This window comes from Xiphophorus couchianus, chromosome 11 (assembly GCF_001444195.1).
Source record: "Xiphophorus couchianus chromosome 11, X_couchianus-1.0, whole genome shotgun sequence".
Classification (NCBI taxonomy): domain Eukaryota; kingdom Metazoa; phylum Chordata; class Actinopteri; order Cyprinodontiformes; family Poeciliidae; genus Xiphophorus; species Xiphophorus couchianus.
Genome location: NC_040238.1, coordinates 29702960 through 29724165, shown reverse-complemented (window position 1 = coordinate 29724165; position 21206 = coordinate 29702960). Strand labels below are relative to the sequence as shown.

General features: G+C 35.7%; 1 protein-coding gene across 1 annotated transcript in view; it reads right to left on the bottom strand.

Annotated features, from left to right (window-relative positions):
- Window positions 1-2814: 2814 nt before the first annotated feature.
- LOC114153522 (replication protein A 70 kDa DNA-binding subunit-like) overlaps window positions 2815-21206 on the bottom strand; it is a 43680-nt gene continuing 25288 nt past the window's right edge. The window contains exons 13-17 of the mRNA XM_028032123.1: window positions 19674-19803; window positions 12246-12422; window positions 11992-12099; window positions 11696-11782; window positions 2815-3453 (exon numbers count right to left, since the gene is read on the bottom strand). Coding sequence (XP_027887924.1) covers window positions 3352-3453; window positions 11696-11782; window positions 11992-12099; window positions 12246-12422; window positions 19674-19803 — 604 coding nt within the window. The 3' untranslated portion in view covers window positions 2815-3351. The remainder of the gene's footprint in view (window positions 3454-11695; window positions 11783-11991; window positions 12100-12245; window positions 12423-19673; window positions 19804-21206) is intronic.

The following is a 21206-nucleotide window of genomic DNA, read 5'->3' as shown; positions in this document are numbered from 1 at the left end:
TTCAAGAATAAAAAATTGTCAGTCTTAAATGCAATCCAGTTCTCACCTCTCAAACCTTACAAAGAATAACTATTAAGAAAAAAAAATCATTTTCTCTGATCTTCTCACTTTTTCCTTTAGTTTCTGTGCTGTAATGCCTGACATGTCTTCATCTTAAAATTCAATCACAGATAAGGCTTTAAGTTGGAAATGACTTTCTGTTCTCATAGCTTCCCTTTCAAAAATTCAATCACTGCACCTACAAGACTTATTCCTCGAAGTTTTAAAATAATAAAGAAAACTAAGTTTCAACTGCAGTGAAACAGACTGCTGTCGCATTTTCTGTAAATGACAAAACAAAACTTTAATAAGGTCTTCCATGAATATAAGAAATAAGTCAAGTGAAATCATGGCACTTAGTTAAAAAGAGCAGCACATGAATGTTTCATATCCCAGAGCTTCACACAGTGCCACAAGCAGTAGGTAGGAAGTGGCAGTCATGGTGCATGAAGTGAAAGAGAAGGCGATTGTGGTCATTATACATCAGGGTCATGATCATTAGCCACACCACAGGTTGGGCATGTCACTGCCCCAGGCGCTCTCTTTCAGTGTCAGGAAGTACGGCCAGAGTAAAGAAAAAGGTACTTTGCCATGCTGCCGACTCCAATAAGTTGAAAATACCATGCTAGTCGTAAATGTTGCATACATGAGATGACAAGTTTACCAGTGATCACAGGGCTTTGTTTTTAAAGTTTTTCACTCCAGAGTTGAAATTTTGTTCCAACTTTCTTCCATTCCATAACTGCACTTGAATATAAAGGAGAAAAATCATTAGAGATGCAGAAATTTAATTTTTACATAAATTAGTAGCACACCATATTGTCAGACTGTTGCTCTTTATGTTGTATTTCTGGGCAACTGGATGTCTGAGTTCTCTATCAATCCATTTATCTATCTATCATAATCAAAAACTACATTCCAAACAACAGCTTCAAACAAAAAGAGATTTCCATTGCCATGATTAACAAAATAACTGAAGTAGAAAACAATTTAACAGCTAGGGAAGAACAGCAGAGGGAAGTGAACAACAGATTAATTCATCATGTGCAAAGGGTTAGTGGGTTAAGAAGCAAGAAAATGTTTTGTCTTAACGTTGATGTTAGAAGCAGAAAAAAACAGCTAGCTTGCGGATTTCAATGAGCTTACCAAGATCTACTTATGGTTGCTAAATGACAGGTTTAACATTTCCAAAGTTACAGTATATGTGGAGCATTCTTCCTCTGCATTAGTTGTTGACTATGGTGAGCAAATATGTTGAATGTGATTGAACAAAGAAACAATAGCAAACCTGAGCGCTGATGCTTGTTTGGGTCATGTGGATCGATTTTACAGATGGGTTGTTGTAGCTAAAAAGAGGAGTTAATACTGATTCTGAAAGAAATCTGTCAGAATACAGAGAGCAGTCAGGGGTCTCATGCTGACCTCTATCTACCTCTTGAAAGAGCCAACAGAACTGTTGGTCTGATGCATCACATTTTCTTTCACATCACCAGACAGCCAAATGCTGTGGGCAATGTTGAGGTGGGAAACCTATGTCCTGCAGTCTTTGACACATACTGCCTATCTAAGGATTGCAGCAAACCATGCACACTCTTATGTAAAACACCAATCCTCAACAAGCGAGACCTCTCTCAGCAGCATAATGCACCATACTATCAAGACAGAAATATTTCGGTAAGGGGTTGAGGGACACAAGAAGACTGATATTTGATGTACTGATTTTGACTGAAAATCTGTCAAACCATCCAATCAAGAATCTGAGGGATTTGCTAGTAAAATAAATCAAATCCACTGAGGTCCCAACTCAGAAGTCATAGAAGTTTGGCTGGTAATATAGTGTTTAAAACCTCACCTACAACAAGCTGTTGTCTAACACCTCATTTGTAGAAGTAAGGACATCAACAAGTCGGGATTGTTTTGTCAGAATCGTCTGCCTAATCAGTAAATTATAATGCGTTTTTAAACTTTGGAGGTCAAACCTTGCAAGTTAGGTTACTTGTAAAATTTCCCATAGAACCCTCTGTGAGAAAGATAGAGGGTTCTTGCAGATTGCAGTGAGCCACTTTTCCTAAAACATTTAGACGTGGATCTGTTGAATAGACATTTTAAGATCACTTGAGAGAATTCTACATTTTTCTATGAGCTAAAATGCATTTCTTATTTTGCATTGTACCAAAATTGTACAATCATTCAGTTAATTTCTTCATGCGCCACGGCATAGTACGAGCAGTAGGAAATGTCTGGATTAAAGTCTTTGTGCAAAATGCTTTACAGAACACAGCTCCCACCAGCCTTGACAGTGTTTGCAGAAGTGACTGTTCTGACAGAAACCCACTGAAAGGTTTTATTTGATGCTGCGTGCAACTGAAGCAGACAGCAGAATGACAAATGAAAGAGGTTAGAAAATGCAATTAGTTTTCTAGTAACTAATTGATGTCAGTTACAGCAACTTTCTCAAACACTATTAAACGGTGTTTTACATCCCTCAACAATCCAATTACATTCAGGTATTTAATCCGTCAACACGGTTCTTGTTATTTACGGCAATATTTGCCCAACTTTGTTTGTCGATGATGTTTTATCCTTGGGCAAGACACTTGGCCCACCATTGCTGCTGGTGGGGTCAGAGGTCACCACCATCAGTGTATGAATGAGTATTTGAAGTCATTCAGAGGAGCTTTGGCATCCTCTGGACTAGTTAAAGCGCTATACAAGTACAAACCATTTACCATAAAATACAGATACTCTAAAATAACAGTGATAAAAACTGGATAATTTCAAGTGATTTTAATCACAGCTTAACATCATTTAGAGACAAAAAAATACCCTTTGAAAACACAAAGAAAAAATATTTTAACACTGAACATGGATCTAAAATAAACTCTCATGCACTGGTGCTACATTTATTTTACAAAATTAAAAGTAAGATTTTTCTTTTTATCACTTAGTCAACATTGAATATCAACATGCTTTGAATCAAAACGAGTCATTATATAAAGAGAGAAACTACTAAAAATGAGGATACACAAATCACTGGTTAAGAAATAGGAAAAAGAAATAGGAAAAATTAGAAATTCCACAAATTAAAGTTAAATTTCTTTAAAACAAAAAACCTTGTGAATGTAAAAAACTCCCTTTAATGAACTTTTTTGTGTCAGTGTTTTAAGATATAAACATGCTAAAGATCTCACTGATTGCTCCTGTATCAGACATAAAATTTGGTGGTTTGAAAAAGTCTCACACCAGTCCTAGTCTGGTCAAAAACCAAGCCGACATATGCGTAATTATCAGGCAGCCAGATGTGAATGTGGCTCAGTGAGCCAATTTTTGAATGTTGCTGAGGAGTCTTCGGCTGTACACTCTGTGGTCGACAGGAAGTACTTCCATTACGGTCACTTTCACCCGACTCTCGTCCTAAGGACAAAAGAAAAGGCTCAAATTAGACTTAAACTTTAATATCCAATACTTAATGGGTTAAGGTAGAAAATCAATCAACAGCATGTTTAGTAAAAGTTAACAAATTTGACTGCTAACCTCAAAGCACATACAAACCACCCATCACAGCAGATTGACTATGTAGCTGTAGATCACTGCTCTATGCAACATAAGCCATTATGCTGTTAGTTCATGTAGATGCATAATTACTAGGTATTTAACATGTTAGTTTTGATTTGTATTGCGTAGTTTCTCTGTGTCTGAGTAATGTTCCAAAAACCTTGCTAATGAGAGGGAAATATGAGAAGCTCACAATGAATAAACGATGAAGCAAAGGCAGCTTGGACCACCCTTTGTTCATCATCAAAGCTCGTACTTTGGCAACAACTACATACAAGCCAGTTAATAAGAATAATTAGCTAATATGGCAAACATCCCTCAATAAGCTGAATGTTTTAATAAAAAATCTGGGAGGACACTAGATTTTGCATATTCCATCTGTTCTGACTTTAGAAAGAAACAAGCCTGTAATTAGCAATCACAGTTTGTTTTAGAAAAAAAAACTATTCAACAAATGCAGGAGTCTGTCTGGCCTTTCAGTCCAAGAAACTTTCTGCAGGTAGAGCTGCAATGTTATCAATACTTAGAGAAACTTATTTTTCAGATGATTTTCTCCTTTTGTTATGTCACGCAGCCGGCATGAATAATTTACCTCACCATCTGTTAGAAAGGATTCAAGTGCAAACTGCACTTGCTTAAAACAGTGAATCTTGACGGCTCCATCAGCCACAGCTGATGGCTTATGGAGCCACTTCAAAAATAACTCAAATAAAATGGCAATTTCTAACAAACATTGCATGTTCATTTTTGCAATTTAAGCTTGTTTTTTTGTATTTATGTTGACTACAACAAGAACAAATTTTAGTGCATATGCAAATGAAACAAAAATGCCCTTCCAACTACATTTCAGAGAAGTTATTTGGTAGAAATGGATTTTCTTTGATTAGTCAGCTACTGATATTTTTCACAGTTTGGTGACTCAATGCCTCATGTTTTTTTATGTAATGTGTCGACTTATTTTCTTGTTGTAGGTAGACATCAGCTCTTCACCAAAAACACTGTCTGTCCCAGTTTAATCTGTCTTTACATTTTATGCTTTCAGCTCTGGAGCTGAAAACACAACCTGGTGCTCCTACGCCTTGTGCCATCTTGACATTATGGAAATGTTTGACTATAGACTAAATTTGCTCTGCTTGCAAAATAATTACTTTTAAAACGTAAATGAATATTAGTAAGCCTCTTGCACAGCCCACGTAGTGGAGACAGCTGAAAATAATTGGTTTAGCCGTCTGCTTTCTGGACAAAGCCATCAACACAGGTATTGTTTAATGATGTGTATGCTCCTTTGTTTTTCTTTTCCCTTAAAGATTATTCCTCATTCAGTGGTTCTGTGTATAGCTGTGTTTCTTCCTTGGACAAAGCCATAGATAATGTTATTGCTGCTATTAGCAATGTCTAGTCTATTCATTTCTTTCAAATAGAAACTATGCCTAGCTCAGTGTTACATAATTGGCTGGAGCGCCATCATGGATAGAGCTTCTGCTGTCATTAGCTGTCTTTATTTGCATATTGCAAACATGGATATAATAAAAGACAAAGCAGATGACACTCTTCAAATAACTTAGAAGGGAAAAAGCAGATTGTAAGTATTATCTGCTGTAATGCCACATTGATAACCCTATAGATCTAAAATGAGTTCCTACAGAGTATCACAAAGAGACGTTTGACTTTTTTTTCAACTGGAATAAAATGAAGATAATTTGAAAGTGACCCGGCTTTGGTCTAAGGTGGCATTCAACTTGTGAACTGTGAACACCTCAGTGATGACTACAATTTGTTGGGGGAACAGAGCGTGAAAGTGACATTTTCCATCTCTAACCGCGCAAAAGCAGGATGTCCAGTCTGTACGTTTCCTCCACTATAAATTAGACTAAATGAGAGAGAAACATGTTCCAATTTGACTTTCTTTAGGCATTTTTTAAGATAGAGGGTACAGACAGGGGATGCAGAGATAAAATGAAAAGACAAACTTGCCATTCATCCACAAGGATTACTCTTAAATCACAAAATCAGAGATTTAATATGATTTTTCCATTTGACTGATCATTTCCATTATTTTCTGAGCTAAAGCATCTCACTAATACTCTCCAATTATAAGACTTTCCTGTGAAGACATAATGACTGAAGTCTTTTCTGTTATGATCACAGTTACTATCAGAGGGATTACACATAAAACAATTTCAAAGTGTTAAAAATGTTCCATCAGCTGTTCAGCAAGCAAATTGGGTATTAAAGCTGTTTAATATCTGTGATTTCACACTCCTATCATTATTTTCAATTTTGTCTATCTAAAGAAACAAAAGTAAAATTAAAAAGGGGTCATTTTTACTTGGCAAAAGGTGACAAAATTGATGTGATCAACATAATATGCTGTAATTAATATTCCGCTCACGTGTAGAAAAACAAAATATTGTGGCAGCTGAACATTTTCTCTAACTGTATTTCACAGGTTGGTGTGAAGCCGGCATTTTCCCTGAAGAAATAAGGTCTGGACGCTGTCTGGCACACGGATACAATGTGAAAGAAAACACACACTATGGCTCACACAAAGGCAACACACCACTAGCCAATTTATTCATACATATGCTACAACCTCATGGAGAATTAATAAGTTTCAGTATTGTGTTAAACAATGTAGTTACACAGCAGAGGATTCCTGCAGAAAAACTGTCATAACCAAGCAGTTAACACTCCCTGCAGATAATACTTTGTCACAGTATGTTCTGAGCAAAAGAATGGCTCCCACTGACCTTACTGAATCTTAGGTTTTATTAGCAACATCAGACATTTGCAGCCTCGGTATTTAGAAACACTGGTCTTATCCGGAACATTACTGGAGCTCTGAGTTGTCCTCAAATGACACCATAGGGCTTACATTTGTGGTTCTGTGCTACACAAGTCTTATTTCTCTTTTAAAAACATCAAAACCTCTGCGTCTATCCAAATTAAGAAATATGTCAACCACAGACAGCCTGCTGTGTCTTTGTTGATTTGCTTGTCCAGTGTGTCACAAGTGCTCACTGTCAGCTACGTGGTAAAGAATGAAACACTTAGAAATATTTTTTGTAAATATCACATTGATTATGTAAATTACCTTAGATTTCACTAAAACATTTTTATCATACTGCGAAAGAGCAATAAGAACTGAATTTCTTGCTGACAAGTTCAACTAAGGGTCTGGTTTTGCAGATGATGTAAGGCGATAATATTAAGTCTGTGCTTAGCTCTCAATGGTCGGTTTGTTACCATAAATGAAGGAAAATGTGTCCCCTCTGACATATATTCAGATACACAATATACAAACAGATATACAACTCACATTTTCGAAACCTTGGAGCAAATAATAAGAGTACATCTACATCTTCTTAAATGTCTTCATATTGAAAAACACATGGATTCAAGTCCAAATACAGGCATCATTATGTTGCCATATGTATTGACAACACTGGTGGACACATTTATAAAGTCTTAAAATAATCTTTAATTATACCAACATACTTTTCACATTAAAAAGTTAAGAGAAATTAAGCTTTTAGTTTAGTTAAGTGTGAAAATAAATACCAAAGGGAGGAATTTAATTTCTACATTATCACTAGTGTCCCAATTAGAGGCACACCAAACAAGTCAAATGGAGTAAACAGACTTGACATATTTTCAAATTGGAGGGACTTGATTAAAATTTTTAATCGAGTTAATTGCAGAGTCTGTAATTAATTGAAAACCTTATACTGAATTTTTTTTTTAATTCAAAAACCAATTTTGTTGCTCAAAAAAAAAAAATTGTTTTTAATCTGTTATTTAGGTTATTCAACCATCAGATTGCTGCAAAATGGTGCTACCTGTTCAACTCTCAAGTGTTTCAAAAACTTCTTTGAAAAAAATATTCTTCATAAAAGATTGTTAACACTGACATTAGCATTTGGACATCTGTGATTGCTGCATGTCTTGCATTGAAATTGTATAGTGCTGTCCTGACAGACCCAAGACCACATTGCGTATCAGGTAGTAGTTATGATACAACAGAATTTTTTATTATTATTATTTTAAATCCAAAATTAACCCCCACTGGGTTAAGATAAGGTGCTTTGTCCTTTATTGGAGTGTTTGCGGATGCCGTTTGTCAAATTTAGGCTCAAACCAGAAACACGTGAATAGAAACTTTTTTCTGTCTATCTAAGATAGATGGGCATAGAGGTCCATCTATCTTAGCCTCTCTTTAAAACGTGAAAAACAGGCAAACACCCAATTCAAATTAAGTTTTCACAAGTCTGATATCTGCTACAAGAAAACAACTACTCATAAACTCAATCATAACTGCATTTAGTAGTAGTCATTTGTTTAAACATCTATAATGGTGACGACTAAGACCGGAGGAGGAGCTAAGCTTATCTTACCGTCACACAGTGAAGAGAACAAATAGCTACAGCGCTCACTACTGCAGCAAATCTTTCAGTGTAAGATTATGCAACTGCACTAAAGGAATAAGTAATTCATTTAAGGCTTTTTACACATCTTTACCAGTGATGTAAATATTGTTTGAGTCCATTAGACTGGCCTAATCTAGAAAAATCAAATGTGCTATGTTTAGAGTCAAGTCAGTCATATGAAGAAGAAAACAGACACCAGATTGAACTCCTCCTTTATTAATACAAATATAACATCTATATAATGTATACACCTCAATGTCCATTTGCACCTTCTTTCTATTTCTGTATGTTTCTGTGTTTTTATTATGTGGGCTCTATGTGCCTCCTTTAATTGGCCCCTGGGGATACATAAAGTTTTCTGAATTGAATTAAATCTAAATATTTTACTGATTAAACATTCGTAGATACAAAACCTCTTCCACACACTCCATAATTCTCACTGCTTGATGGTCTCTGGATGGATTGTCTATTGCTACATGCAGTATGAACAATTGAGCTAAACATTACAACAACTGAAGTGAGGCTTTTACTAGATGTTCTTATAAAAAGAGACAAATGAGAAAAGTAGTGTTATTGCACTGAGTTAATTTGTAGGAAACCTATGAGACAAAAAGACTGAATATGTATATAACACCCACTCATATGGAGAGGAGGAACACGTCTGTTGGGAATAATAAAATGTATAATTTCCAGTAATAAAAACATCGATGATGATTCTGTAACATCAATTTTACAAAAATTCATTTATAGACATCCCAAATAAGGATAGGTGTTATAAAGTAACACCTCCAATGCATTTCATCGACACAGATTTTACTTATCTTTGGAGCAGACACCCAGCAGCAGCTGCTTCATCATGTTTGTTAGTTTGAAACTTCAAAATTACATATTGATAGACAATCCCGAGGGGGGCTGTGATCGTTTTAATTGGTATCGCAGAACATAAATGCTATAAAATATTTTAACTTCACCATATTAAATCATTAAAAAATCATTACAGCATTACTCCGTTAGCCTCCAGCTGAGGTCTGTGCTTCAATTAAATCATTCAATTAACATTTTCACTAAGGTTAGCCTGTTTTATGAACAGATTTAAAAAGTAACCCTGTGAAAACACTGATAATAACATGACTGGGTTTACAGGCTGTGACACAAAATACTCATGTCATTATTCTGACATAAAAGATGACAGATAATAAGACCTGTAGAAGATCCTAAACTGGGAGGTTTTTTCTGGGTTACATCCACTTTGTTTTGTTTGGTTCCTTCAGTGGAAGAGAAAATACCCCAGAAAATTACCTTGCCTCCTATAGCAAAACCCACCTGAAAAGTTTCTGCTTCTGGATGAACAAACGAAAAACCACTACATTACATGCACAGTGTGTTACAACACACTGCAAATAACAGTGCAGCACACCCTCAAAATAACAATTTTAACCAAGCCTACGCTGTACATTAAAGGTTTTTGTGATGAAAAAGACCTTTGCAAAAAAGAAAAAGGTTAATGCTGACTCACTCTGATATGCATACTGTTCACCTGAGGAGAGAGCTGAGAAAGGTGGCTGACTGACAACTGACACAATGAACAGTGGCAACACACAGCTACTGGCTCTACTAAATACTTTGACAGAAAATGTTCACAATTTGAATTTTTTTGTAGTCATGGATAAAATCTGCCAGCTAAAATGCTGTTTTATTAGTATTTCTTTTATGTATCTTTTCTGAACACTTATATCCACTTACTGCAACAATTTTATACTTTTTCAGTTAACTTAAAACAATTAGAGAAAGGTTTAAAATTTAAACTCATAATCTGAAGGGTATTGTTTTTTTCTCTTTGTTTTGGGCGTGGGAGGTAGTGTCTGTTGGTGCTTTAGACAAATCTCTCCCATTGAGAATATTTTATGTCTGTAATTTTTGGTCTTTAGACGCTTTACTGGGAAATTTTTCAGTCACTGGCAGGCATTCCTTCTTATTTTATGAACTAAAGGAATGGATTAAAACTGCACAGGATTGCTTGAAGGGTTTCATAAGGTCAAGACACAGATCCTTCAGAGATAAATCTGAATCTCAATTGCTCCTCCCAGTATATGCCCGTAGTGGCAATTTGGCCTTTGAATAATTAGGCTAATTAGCCTTAGACAGACAATAGCTAAATGCTAATTAGTGCCTAATTAAGAGAAATGAATCCACAGCTGTATTTGTTTTCTGCAATCCAAAGTGCACTGGCTACAAAACAACCCCCCTGTCGTTCTGTAACTAATTGAAATGATTCTGAGTTTATGCTGTGTGACTGACGGTGTTTGTGATTACATCGTGTTTGTGCATCTTGTTTGGTGGTTTTACAAGCTTAAGACTACAGTTCAGTAAAAAACAAAAGATAATGACTTCTGTTTTACAAGTGCGTAGTAGACATGTCTGAAAGTCTCACAGGACCTCAGCTTTTGTAGTTTTATGCCAAACAATAACACCACAGATGCAGCAGTTACAGTTTATTAGGCTACTTAAAAATTAGGCCATTTCAGTTTACTGTCATTAAGAGAATGCAAAATATTTAAGTCCGTAATTTCTTACTTTTTCGCTCAACACAATGAGTTACACAGCTTTCTTTATTGGCCATAAGAAATCCAACTAAAAACTTCCGCACTAAAGCAGAAAATTAGCCAATTCTGTTCACCTGTGAAACAGCTGGTCTATCCATTAGTCCTGGGAAATGCTTAACACAATATCATAAAGATTATATGTTTGACTTTGTTTCATAAAACAGCCTCATTTGGGATTGCTACAGTATTGACACTAGGTCAATTTTAGTAAGCCAACCAACTAATCCACAAAAAATAAAAATTTCACTTGAAAAAAACAAAAACGTGATTGAGTCACGCGAACGGAGCAGCTTGGAAACATTTTTAGATCTGTATTGTATGCGCTTTAATTATTTTAATATCAATAGCATTTTGATTATTTAAAAAAAATAGCTTACTATAGCACCATAGAATGCCAATGAAAAGTTTGCTTGTTAGTTCAATCCACATGTTTCAATAATTTACTTCTAATAATGTCAATGATAATAGCCCAAAATTGTGTTTTTATAAAAATTTTAAAGTTATAAAAGACTAAAAAAGGATCATCAACGCAGGAGTGTCATAGTGACAATACAGAGTGTCATATCTCTTACACAATCATAGCGAGGACTGCTGAGTCGGCGCTCTTTGTTCATTGAGTTTATATACAAATTTATATGGAAGAAAATTTGTTATGGAAAAAGAACTAGTCCATTGTAAAATTTGCATTTCATTAAAATTTTGACAAACATTTTTAGGAAATTTTAATCAAAATTTTATTCCAAGGTTCTTGGGGTCAAACTTTAGGTTTGTACAATCAATAATCGTTCCTATCTGTTGTTGTTAGTCGACAGTGTTTTATCAAGTCCAATACATCAATCCAATAAAGCTATGAGTTTCAATTTCTGAATTGAATGACTGAAACAAATGTACTTTTCAACAATTTTCCATTTTTTTGAGATGCACTTTCTCAAAATTATGATGAATGAGGCATGAGCTGTAATAATATAAAGCAGTATTTTGTATTGTACCATTTCTGCAGTCTTATGTCTTGGGAAAAAAGTGAATTCCTTTGCACCATATACTTCTAGTTTTCTGTTTATTGTTACTTACATTATATGTCTCCAGCTTGACTCGGTTTTTAAAGATGTGGGTAGAGAAGTTGGCTTTCTGGAAGACTTCATCAAACTCTGCCTCGTCCTTGGGAATACACACATACACACACCCCCACACACACGCAGACAAGCAGACAAATATTCAGGGGTAAACAAAAAGTTTGGTGGAAACTCTAAAAGGAAGCAGTCCGTTATAGTTAGATCTCCTGGGCGAAATTGTTAAGAAAAACTGTATGTGGCAGTTTCTCCTTTTGTGTGTTTGTGTGTGTATATGTGTGTGTGTCAGAGTCTCACTGTTTCTCTGAGCTGTCCCAGCTCTTCTGCCTTGCGACCCAGCAGGACCTCAGCTGTCTCCTGGAAGCATGTCACCCACTGGTTATCCCCAAAGTCTGCCAAGTTAGCCTGAGAGCCAAGACAGCGAGAGATGATGGGTAGGGCAAAACATTACTTCTGTCTGTCTGACTGTGTATTTGTGTCATCACTGAGAATAATCACTGCATATTTGACAAGCATTAATGTTGTTTGTCCCATATGTGCATCATACTCACTGAAAGTAGGAGTCTATATTTGAAGTTGGGGAACTCTCTGTTACACTTCTCGCAGCGGTAAAAACCATTCTGTTGATCTATGACCTTCTTGTTGCAGTCTGAAGACGGACAGGCTTGATACAAACAATTTTCTTTACGCATGTATACTATAGTTGCCACGCAGCTAAAATAGTCTGCCTGAAAGACAAAAATGACAGAAAAAGAGGCTAAATCTAAATATTGAAAAGAGTCTGAGCAGTAAAAACAGGTAGCAGTTCGGTTGCAAACGTTTAGAAGAAGAAGAATTTTCCAGACCAATCAGGTCTTTGGATTTGATGCAGACATTTACTCTGCATCAATAACAACCCAACATAGAGTAGCAGCATTCGGTTTTCTTCCAGAAAATTGCAAAACCGCCAAAACACTGAATTCCTTTAAATCAAGGCTAAAAACTCATTTGTTCAGAGTTGCATCTGATTACTAGTAACTGGAACATTGATTCATATATATGTTTCATAAGTGGTTACTGTATTGTTTTTATCATGTAATGCACCTTGAACTGCCTTTTTGTTAAATGTGCTATGCAAAATAAACTTTAACGCACATACTTTTCAAAACCTGATTTCCTGTAAATAAATATTCATGAAGACTTACTCATGTTCATGACAGGTGTTATGTCATGTTTATGACGATGTCATGACAGTCTTATTCACAATCCGTCAAATAAAGTCTCACCAGAACTTTAAATGCCAAATTTATAAATTAAAGAAAAAAAGAACATGAACAGCAGGAATTACATCTACAATTTAACTTACAAGAGAATAAATGCTATCCTTTAAAATAATTGTTTGGTACCAAAAAATGCTTAAATCACAAAATGCAAGACTAGAGAAACCCTGGTAATTAGTAAGAAAGTCAGAGTGCTGGAGCATTTATTTTCCCTATTTATGTCTTGCTGGATGCTGACAGTGCTGGCAGATGTTAAAACATGAAACTATCTGTAGTAGTCCATGTGACTGGCTTATAATTAAGTTGTTTCATTAAAATTTCAAAGCATACCCATCTGATTTCTACTTAAGAGGCTTAGACTTCAAGAAAACTTTGATATTAAGTTTGTATGTTTTTGGTTGCAGCTTCAGTGAGGGGGAAAATATAAGCTGCATAAATTAAATCACACACCATATTTAAGACATGGGAAGCTTCCTGTCACCGACTGCATCAGTAAGGTCTATAAGAAGCACATAATTACATGGCGCTTACTTCAAAGAAAAACACAGTAAACACACAAAATGGAGGGAACTAATAATCTTAATATGATGTACACAATCACATATATTTTTTGACTTGGTTTAAGTTTAATTGAATGCATATTGATTTTTGTAGTAAGTGTCAGAAAAGAATCCCTCTAGATCTGATGTTTTTTAACATCACAACTAGAGGTCTGACATTTTGAAAAATGGCAGACCAATTTACATAAATGCTACTCTTTAGTTACATTTTCCTTAGTTTATTAGCATAATGCTCCTCTTTTGCTGTTGCTCATTTGACCCCAAGAAAAGCCAAGTTTACATGATTGCATAAAGGGAAGCAAAAAAATATGACCTATGTCTTAAAAATGTGTTATTAGTACATTTATAAAAACAGCTTTTTTACATCTACACAGCAGCAACTTACATGCACCACTGATTTTAATAACCCAACACATTTAAACCACATTTAAATACCAAAAATATTTCAAGACTGTGATAAGGGTGGAAATAAATGCAATCTTTCTGTTTAACCTGCTCCTAAAATCCAAATGCCATATGGATTTTTAAAACTTAAAAGCACATGTTTACGTGTGCTAGAAGAGAAAGTGCATTTGCCAAGACGGAATCAAACTTTTCAAAGTGAAAGGTGTTCAATGAATAGAGCGGAAGAAGATATCTCATCAAAGTGTTTGTTATGTAGGAGGCAACATCTTGTGAGATGAAAGAGATGCCAGGTGGCAAAGGCCTCACGAACACAGTGAGTAATCACTAGTCCACAGCAGAGTCAAAAAATTACAGAACAGTAGTGGGGTATGATGTGGTTTGGACTTCTTTGCAGTCATAACACGCAAAAAGATGAGCGTAAAAGTAACTATCTTATCCAGTTTGTAATCAAAAATAGTCATGACCTTCAATCCATTTGACACGATTGGACATCAGGAACTGTATTTGATCAAAATAGCATCAGAGGGCCAGGTTTGACGTGTCAAATCAATCCCAATGAATAGTTAAATCCAGCAAGATTAAAAGAAAACTAATTCAAATGAATAAACATAACATAAGGAACCATAATTCCTAACAAAATAACGACAATCGGACAATATCTCACCAATTAGACTTTAAAACATCATATCAAATAACAAAGTGAAAATTTATTCTATCTTTGAAATCTGTTGAATATTATTTGTGTATATATTGTCAGATTTTTAACCAGTAGATCAAACAGCTAAATGCTGTTCATGGAAATTTAACCCATGCTGAAGACATGTTGTTAAGGACTTAAACTGTGAAGAAAGTCTTGTTTGAAGTTCTGTGTTGTGTCAACCTCTTCAATTTTGTAATTAAAGCACTAAGACCTGACTATGGACTGTGGACATTTTTTTAAATGTAACAAATTCCAGAGCATTTTAAAGAGTCTTGTGTAATTACTTTATGGTATAAAGTGTTATAATTGCAAATGTTTGAATCAATATTGAATGAAGATACTACATTACAAATTTTATACAATGTGTGTGTAACTATTTTATAGTAAATGTGTTTTTAGAAGCAGCATTTAAAGGTGCTGGATTTTATACAGCTTTGGCCATGTAATTGAAATACCTAAAGTTAATTACTTTAATTGGTGAGCAAATATTTTTATCAAATGTTCTAGCGACCGGTCCAGGGTGCACCCAGCCTCTTGCCCAATGACCCCTGGAGACGGCACCAGCAACCCTGTGACCCGGCAAGGAAAAAGCGTGTATAGACAAGGGTTGGATTGTTTTTTTCTGTTTTATATTATGGAAAAGTTAACACAGACGACTCTGCAATCAAAAAAATGTTTCCCTGTGTTCAAAAACCCTTCTCATCCAGACTTGGAAAATGGAAAAACCTAATTCCATACATTTTAAGACCAAGTAAAAAACTTGAAATAAAGACAAAAAGCCAAAGAGCTCCTTAAGTTCAAACAGCGACAGAGTAAATTGCAAAGGGTGCAAAAGGGCATAATTAAGAAAATCAAAAATTAAATTACATCCAACTTGGCATTCAATATCTAATTGGCGCCAACAATTCAGTCCAACTGGTGCATGCATGCTGTTTACACATCTCTATTTGACTTCCAGAAGGTCTTGGAATGGCTCACAAAGAGCAGGAGGAGTTTGAGAAATCTTTGCATAATCGATGCAAGACGAGATGAATTTCTCCCTCTCTAATGCGAAAGCTGTGCTAATACATACAGACACACAACCAAACTGACAAGTATACATGACTATAACGCAAGGTTATATGCAAACAACCAAATATTTACATGTGCAATGCAGATATAGTGACGCTAAACTTCCTTCTGTTACAAAATCAAATTAAAGTGTGCACAGTCAAACAAAATCAAATTAAAATGCAACGATGCGGCTGTAATTTAAACAGATATTAGCACCTTAGGCAGCAGAAATCACACTGCTAAACTCAACAGCTAAAAAGGAAAGAAATGTTAATTCTGAGGGGAAAAGGCTATTGCTCTCATCCTGTAGAGAAGCATGCCATTCAATTTCCATAAATATAAATACAAAAAAAACACACAGCAGATGAACAATGTCTCACTGCAAGAGGCAGCCCTCGAATGCACCTACATGCAAGCCTACAGGAATTTAAAGTACTCATGGAAAATGTGATCTACATGCACATATAGAAAACCAGAAAGAATTGATTTCTTCCAACAATACACCAGAGGGCATTTCTTCTCTAGAACAGACTTTAAACAAGATCCAGGAATTACAGCTAGAATATAAAACGCACACTAAACAACAAGCACCAGCTAGAGCTGGGCCAGACTCATTACTAATGTTGGCCTAAATGAGTCTATCAAAGACTCTTTCTAGGATGTGGGCCAAAATCACACACATACTGAGGAACGCTGTTCCTCTGCTCTGCAAAGCATGATTCCTGCAAAGTGTTTTGTAAAAGCATTGAATGTGAAAAGGCCATTGTGTTTCCTGCATCCCTCATGAGGGGGCTAATGCTGTGCTGCGTCCCCTTGACCTCTACACTTACTGTCACTCAGACTTTGAGCCCTCTGACACTTTTCTCCCTCTGGTCAATACGGACTCACAGTTTCATAATCTGTCCACCCATCCATCGACTCAGCGTCCATGCCACCGAGCAAGGACCCTTCAGAAACACTTAGTAAGAGGCTTTTTTTTATTAATTAGCAGAATTTCCCCCTTTAGCAACTTCCCCACTCCCCATCAACACCACACTCCTACGCTTCCATAACCATGCCTGCCTCGTCACATTTTAAAAGCAAACTGGAAGGATAAAGAAGTCGTGAGGCGATGTGGAAGGCAGTAGGTGGGTGGGTGAGGCAGAAATGAGGGCTTGCTGAGTCTTCCTTATGACGGCAGATGCTACACTTAATGTGGACGTAAAGGACAGCAGGACCTTGACCAGGGACTATTTCATCAATAGCAAAACATGATAAATGAATCCCACAATATTTCATAATTAAAAACTCTCTGCTGAGGTCCTTTCTTTTCTTGCTGTATTCATCTACAAAGCCTAATAAGAACATTTATACCCCTGGAACATTTTAAATGTTGCATTATAATTACGAACTTTAAATGGGGGTATTATATAAAATCAACTTTTTTGAGCTTTACATCATGTTATGTTAATCTCCAGTGGCAACCACTCAGAGATGCCTAAACGCTTGCTCATTCAAAGCGCCGCCTACTCCACAAAGCATCTCTCCCACAGCCTCCCCTACACAGCTCCTTCAGACTATCAGCAGTTAGTAAACACCTGGTCAAACTGAGATCATCATAGGAGCTACTACGCTCTGAAAAACTTTTTTATAACTGGAGGTAACATAAGTACCTGATTGTGCAATAAAATGGCACTATGTGCCAGGAAAATACATAAAACTGCCCCCTCAATTTATTTCATTGTGGTTTTTGTGTCAACTTAAGTAAAGCATAACTGAAGTGGAAAGAAAAAGATGAAAGGATTCAACATTTTTCAAAAAGGATAAGAAAAGAAGGAAGCATTCCAGAAAAGGATTGAGGATACATGGGAAAAAATAAGAATGATAACAAGTAAGAAAAGGATCAAACACAAGGATAGGAAAAAGAAAGACATGTGAAAGAAACACAAAAAGAAAGAGGTTAGGATATAGACGATAAAAAGGGACACAAATCAAAAGAAAGAAGGAAGGAATGAAATAAGGGATATAAGGAAGGAAAGAAGGAAGGATGTGATGCAGTAAGTAAGAAAGGACACAAAGGAGGAAGGAGATAACATAGGGAGATAAAGTCTGGAAATATAAATATTTTTCATATATGTATTTTATCTTTTCATATTTACCCAGAAAAGAGGAATAATGAAATCAAATCCTATAATTTTCTAATCTGTATAGAGACCCCAATAAACACTCAAGCTGACTTAACTCCTTCTTTAGCTGATGTCTGAGTTCAAATGATTGGACAAGATACACATGCATGTTACATGTTTTAGATTTTATTTATAAAAAAATAAAAATAACGATGCATCATTCTCCGACTACTAAATGTGTAAAAGTGAAAAGGGGTAAAAGTCTTGCAATGCTCCGTATGGAGAGAAAAACTTTGGGGCAAAATCTTTTAATAGCACCGCTAGTAGCGTGTAGACAAAACCACTCAGAGATACACAAACACAAACTGGATGTACACGACTGACACACATTTTACAATGTGAAAGTAGTTTTCATTCTTATCACACCAAATCCCAGTGTCACCTTCTGGCACCTAAATGTAATTAAAATTTACACGTGGAAGGGCAACCAAGTGAAAATCCACTTCACATAATTGATGTGGTTGCACATGACGAATTTAATGCTCGTCCCAAAATCCCAAACATACACGCATATCTACATTAATTAGAAATGGATTGAACACTTATATCCCACACAACCGACCTTCCTAACATGCTCCAATCCACACACAAACACACACACAGATAGATAGATTCTGACACACTATCCAAATTGTCCACCCCCAAAGATGGAGGAAACAGGTAGTATGCTAATTTGGATTGCTGCAAATTAGAAAGATTCCATAGTTTTAACCAAAGCTGTAGCCTCAGAGTGTATGATGGGAAGCCTTGTCCTCGCTTTTCAGTTCAATTACAGAAACAGCTGGGGGTGCACAGAGCTGAGTGAGAGCACAAGAGAAAAGAGGCCAAGACAAAAGAGGTAAAAATGAGAATTTCTCACTTTTAAACTCACCGTCCTGCATCTCTCAGTAAAACCTTTTCAGTCGGCATCAAATTCTCAAGCTTCACTTCACCTCTCACTTTAAGTCACCCTTATTTTTTTCCAGACTAGTCATCTCTACCATCTTGATCTCTTATATTCTTCAAAACAGATTCGTGTGTGTTGTGAAGTTAAAATGGCAATGCTTAAGTTTTTTTTTCTTTTTTGCAATCGAGTCTCTAGTCCACATTTTTATGCCTCTTTCCTTTCTGGTAATATTATGCTCCTTAGTCTTCCTCTAGCACATAATTAGAAATTTTCATTAGGAATGACATTGATCTTCAAGCTATCCATAAGCAGCTTCCAATTAAATGCAAGGAAAGAGGAAAACTAATCTGAGATAAACTGAATTAATTAGATGGAAAGTTTAGTGAGTGTCAAATACCCCTTAGATGGACTCCAATTCTGGTTGAAACCAAGATAATTCTGCTCTGGTTCATTTCCTAAAATGGCAGATGGTTCACTTTAAGATCCACTGCACACAATTACAATAGTATGTTCTTCCACAGTATAGCTATTTATTATGTGTTAATTCTTATCCAGTTAAAACAAATTGATAAACAAATTGTAGATGCAAAGACTGGAAGACAAATAGGAGTTGCCATTGTTTTTAAATGTAAAGGTTTTAAAATCGTTTTGTGTTTCCAGTTCTGAAACTTAGAAAGACTTTGACAGGCATGTAAGAAAATGTAGCTTCAATATGTAGACATTTTGTAAATTACAATTTTGCCCCACAATTCCAAGACAAACAAAACCCACTAATAGTTTTGATGCACTTTACTGGAGCTGATGAATTTGGATCAGTTGGGTTTGAAGGTGTTTCTCTAGATTCTGCTTTCATAAGAAATACAAGTATATGAAAGCAACAAGCAGACTGGTGTAGGGAAAATAACCCTTTAGTAAATGAGAAACTGCCATGTTTGCCTGTGTAGACTGTACCTTTTCTCCGTGTCCCATGTTTTCATTCTTAACATCACTCAGCGTTCTCCAGTTCATCTTCGATCCAACACTGACTGACATGGTTTCTGTTAGTGACTGGCTGTCAACTGCATAACCTTCCCGGTCATACCTACAAAGGGAACACAGAAAAACATAAAATAGACAGAAATAATCATGTGTAAATGTGGCACAGAAAAAAAATCTAATCATTTAAATGTATGGTTTCTAATAACGTATTATAATGACTCAACAACATAAAACTGCAATGATTTTCAAAAACAACAACAGGATGCAAAACTTTGAATTTGTTGTATATTTTCTTCACATATAGTTAGAATCCCACAAAGGCTCAAATGTAAATATATGTTCATAAATTGGCAAAGAAATAACTCACTAGCAACAGGGGGCTCTACAATATGTTAACTTGACAAGGCTAAGGTCTATCAGCATGTAGTAAGGGATCATGATTGACTACTGATGGAAGTTTATTTCAATTACTGCACAGTAAAAAAATGATCGCACCAAACAATTTTATGCTACCTGCAAGTTTTCAGTTGTTTAACTGCTTTGCAAACATCAAAAAATACAATCTCCTTCAGATAAAAGAAAGTAAGAAGGTGAAGCTGCTGGAACACTGTTATCCTCTGTCAACAGTGAGGCCAGTTTCTTTCATTAGAAAAAAAGGTCCAACTCCATATTCATCATGTTCCACTATGACTGAAACTTGCACACATATACAAGCCAAATCTCTGGAGAAAAGTTTTATTCATAGACAAGTTTAAATTAAGGTGTTTTGCCAAAAGCAAGAACGGTGATTGGAGGATTAAGTGAGGTTATTAAATACAAAAACATTCATCAACTGTCAAGCAAGGTGATTGTAGCACCATGCACGAGTTAGATGGAATAATTCAAGGAGATTCATGTACTAATTTGAGCTTAAGTATAAATATAACTCTGTCCCAATGTGGATTAGAGAAAATCCATAATAAAATCAGAAACATTTTCGATATTAAAAATCTTTGGAGCGCCATGTTGCATCATTGTGCCACCCAGAAAAAAACAATAGTTGAAATAAATCAATAAATGGTCCAAACATGAAAGGATACATCTGTTGATGTTAGACATTTGTGTCAGAATGAATCAAAGTAATCATCTGGTGGCCAATAAGATATGGGAACAAGAGACTTTCTAGTTCTACTGATGCTGACAAACAAGTAACTTTTAACAAACTACTTACTCAAACTTTCAACTGCTTTCTTCTTTTTTTAAAAATCACATTAGATGTTCACAACCGATGTTTGTTTTTACACTGTGTAATTCAAATACATAACTTTGAGGAGAGTGAGTTTGTTATGACTAGTTAAAGCACATGAGACTCATCTACAGAACTCTTAGTGCAACACTTGTTTCTTATTCTGTGAATACTCTGTATCTTTTAATGTCTCTTCTCTTTCATTAATCTACCAAAAACCTTCTTTCAGCAGTGATGTGTTCCTCTGTGTTCAGGCTGAGTAGGCCAATAAAAGCATACTT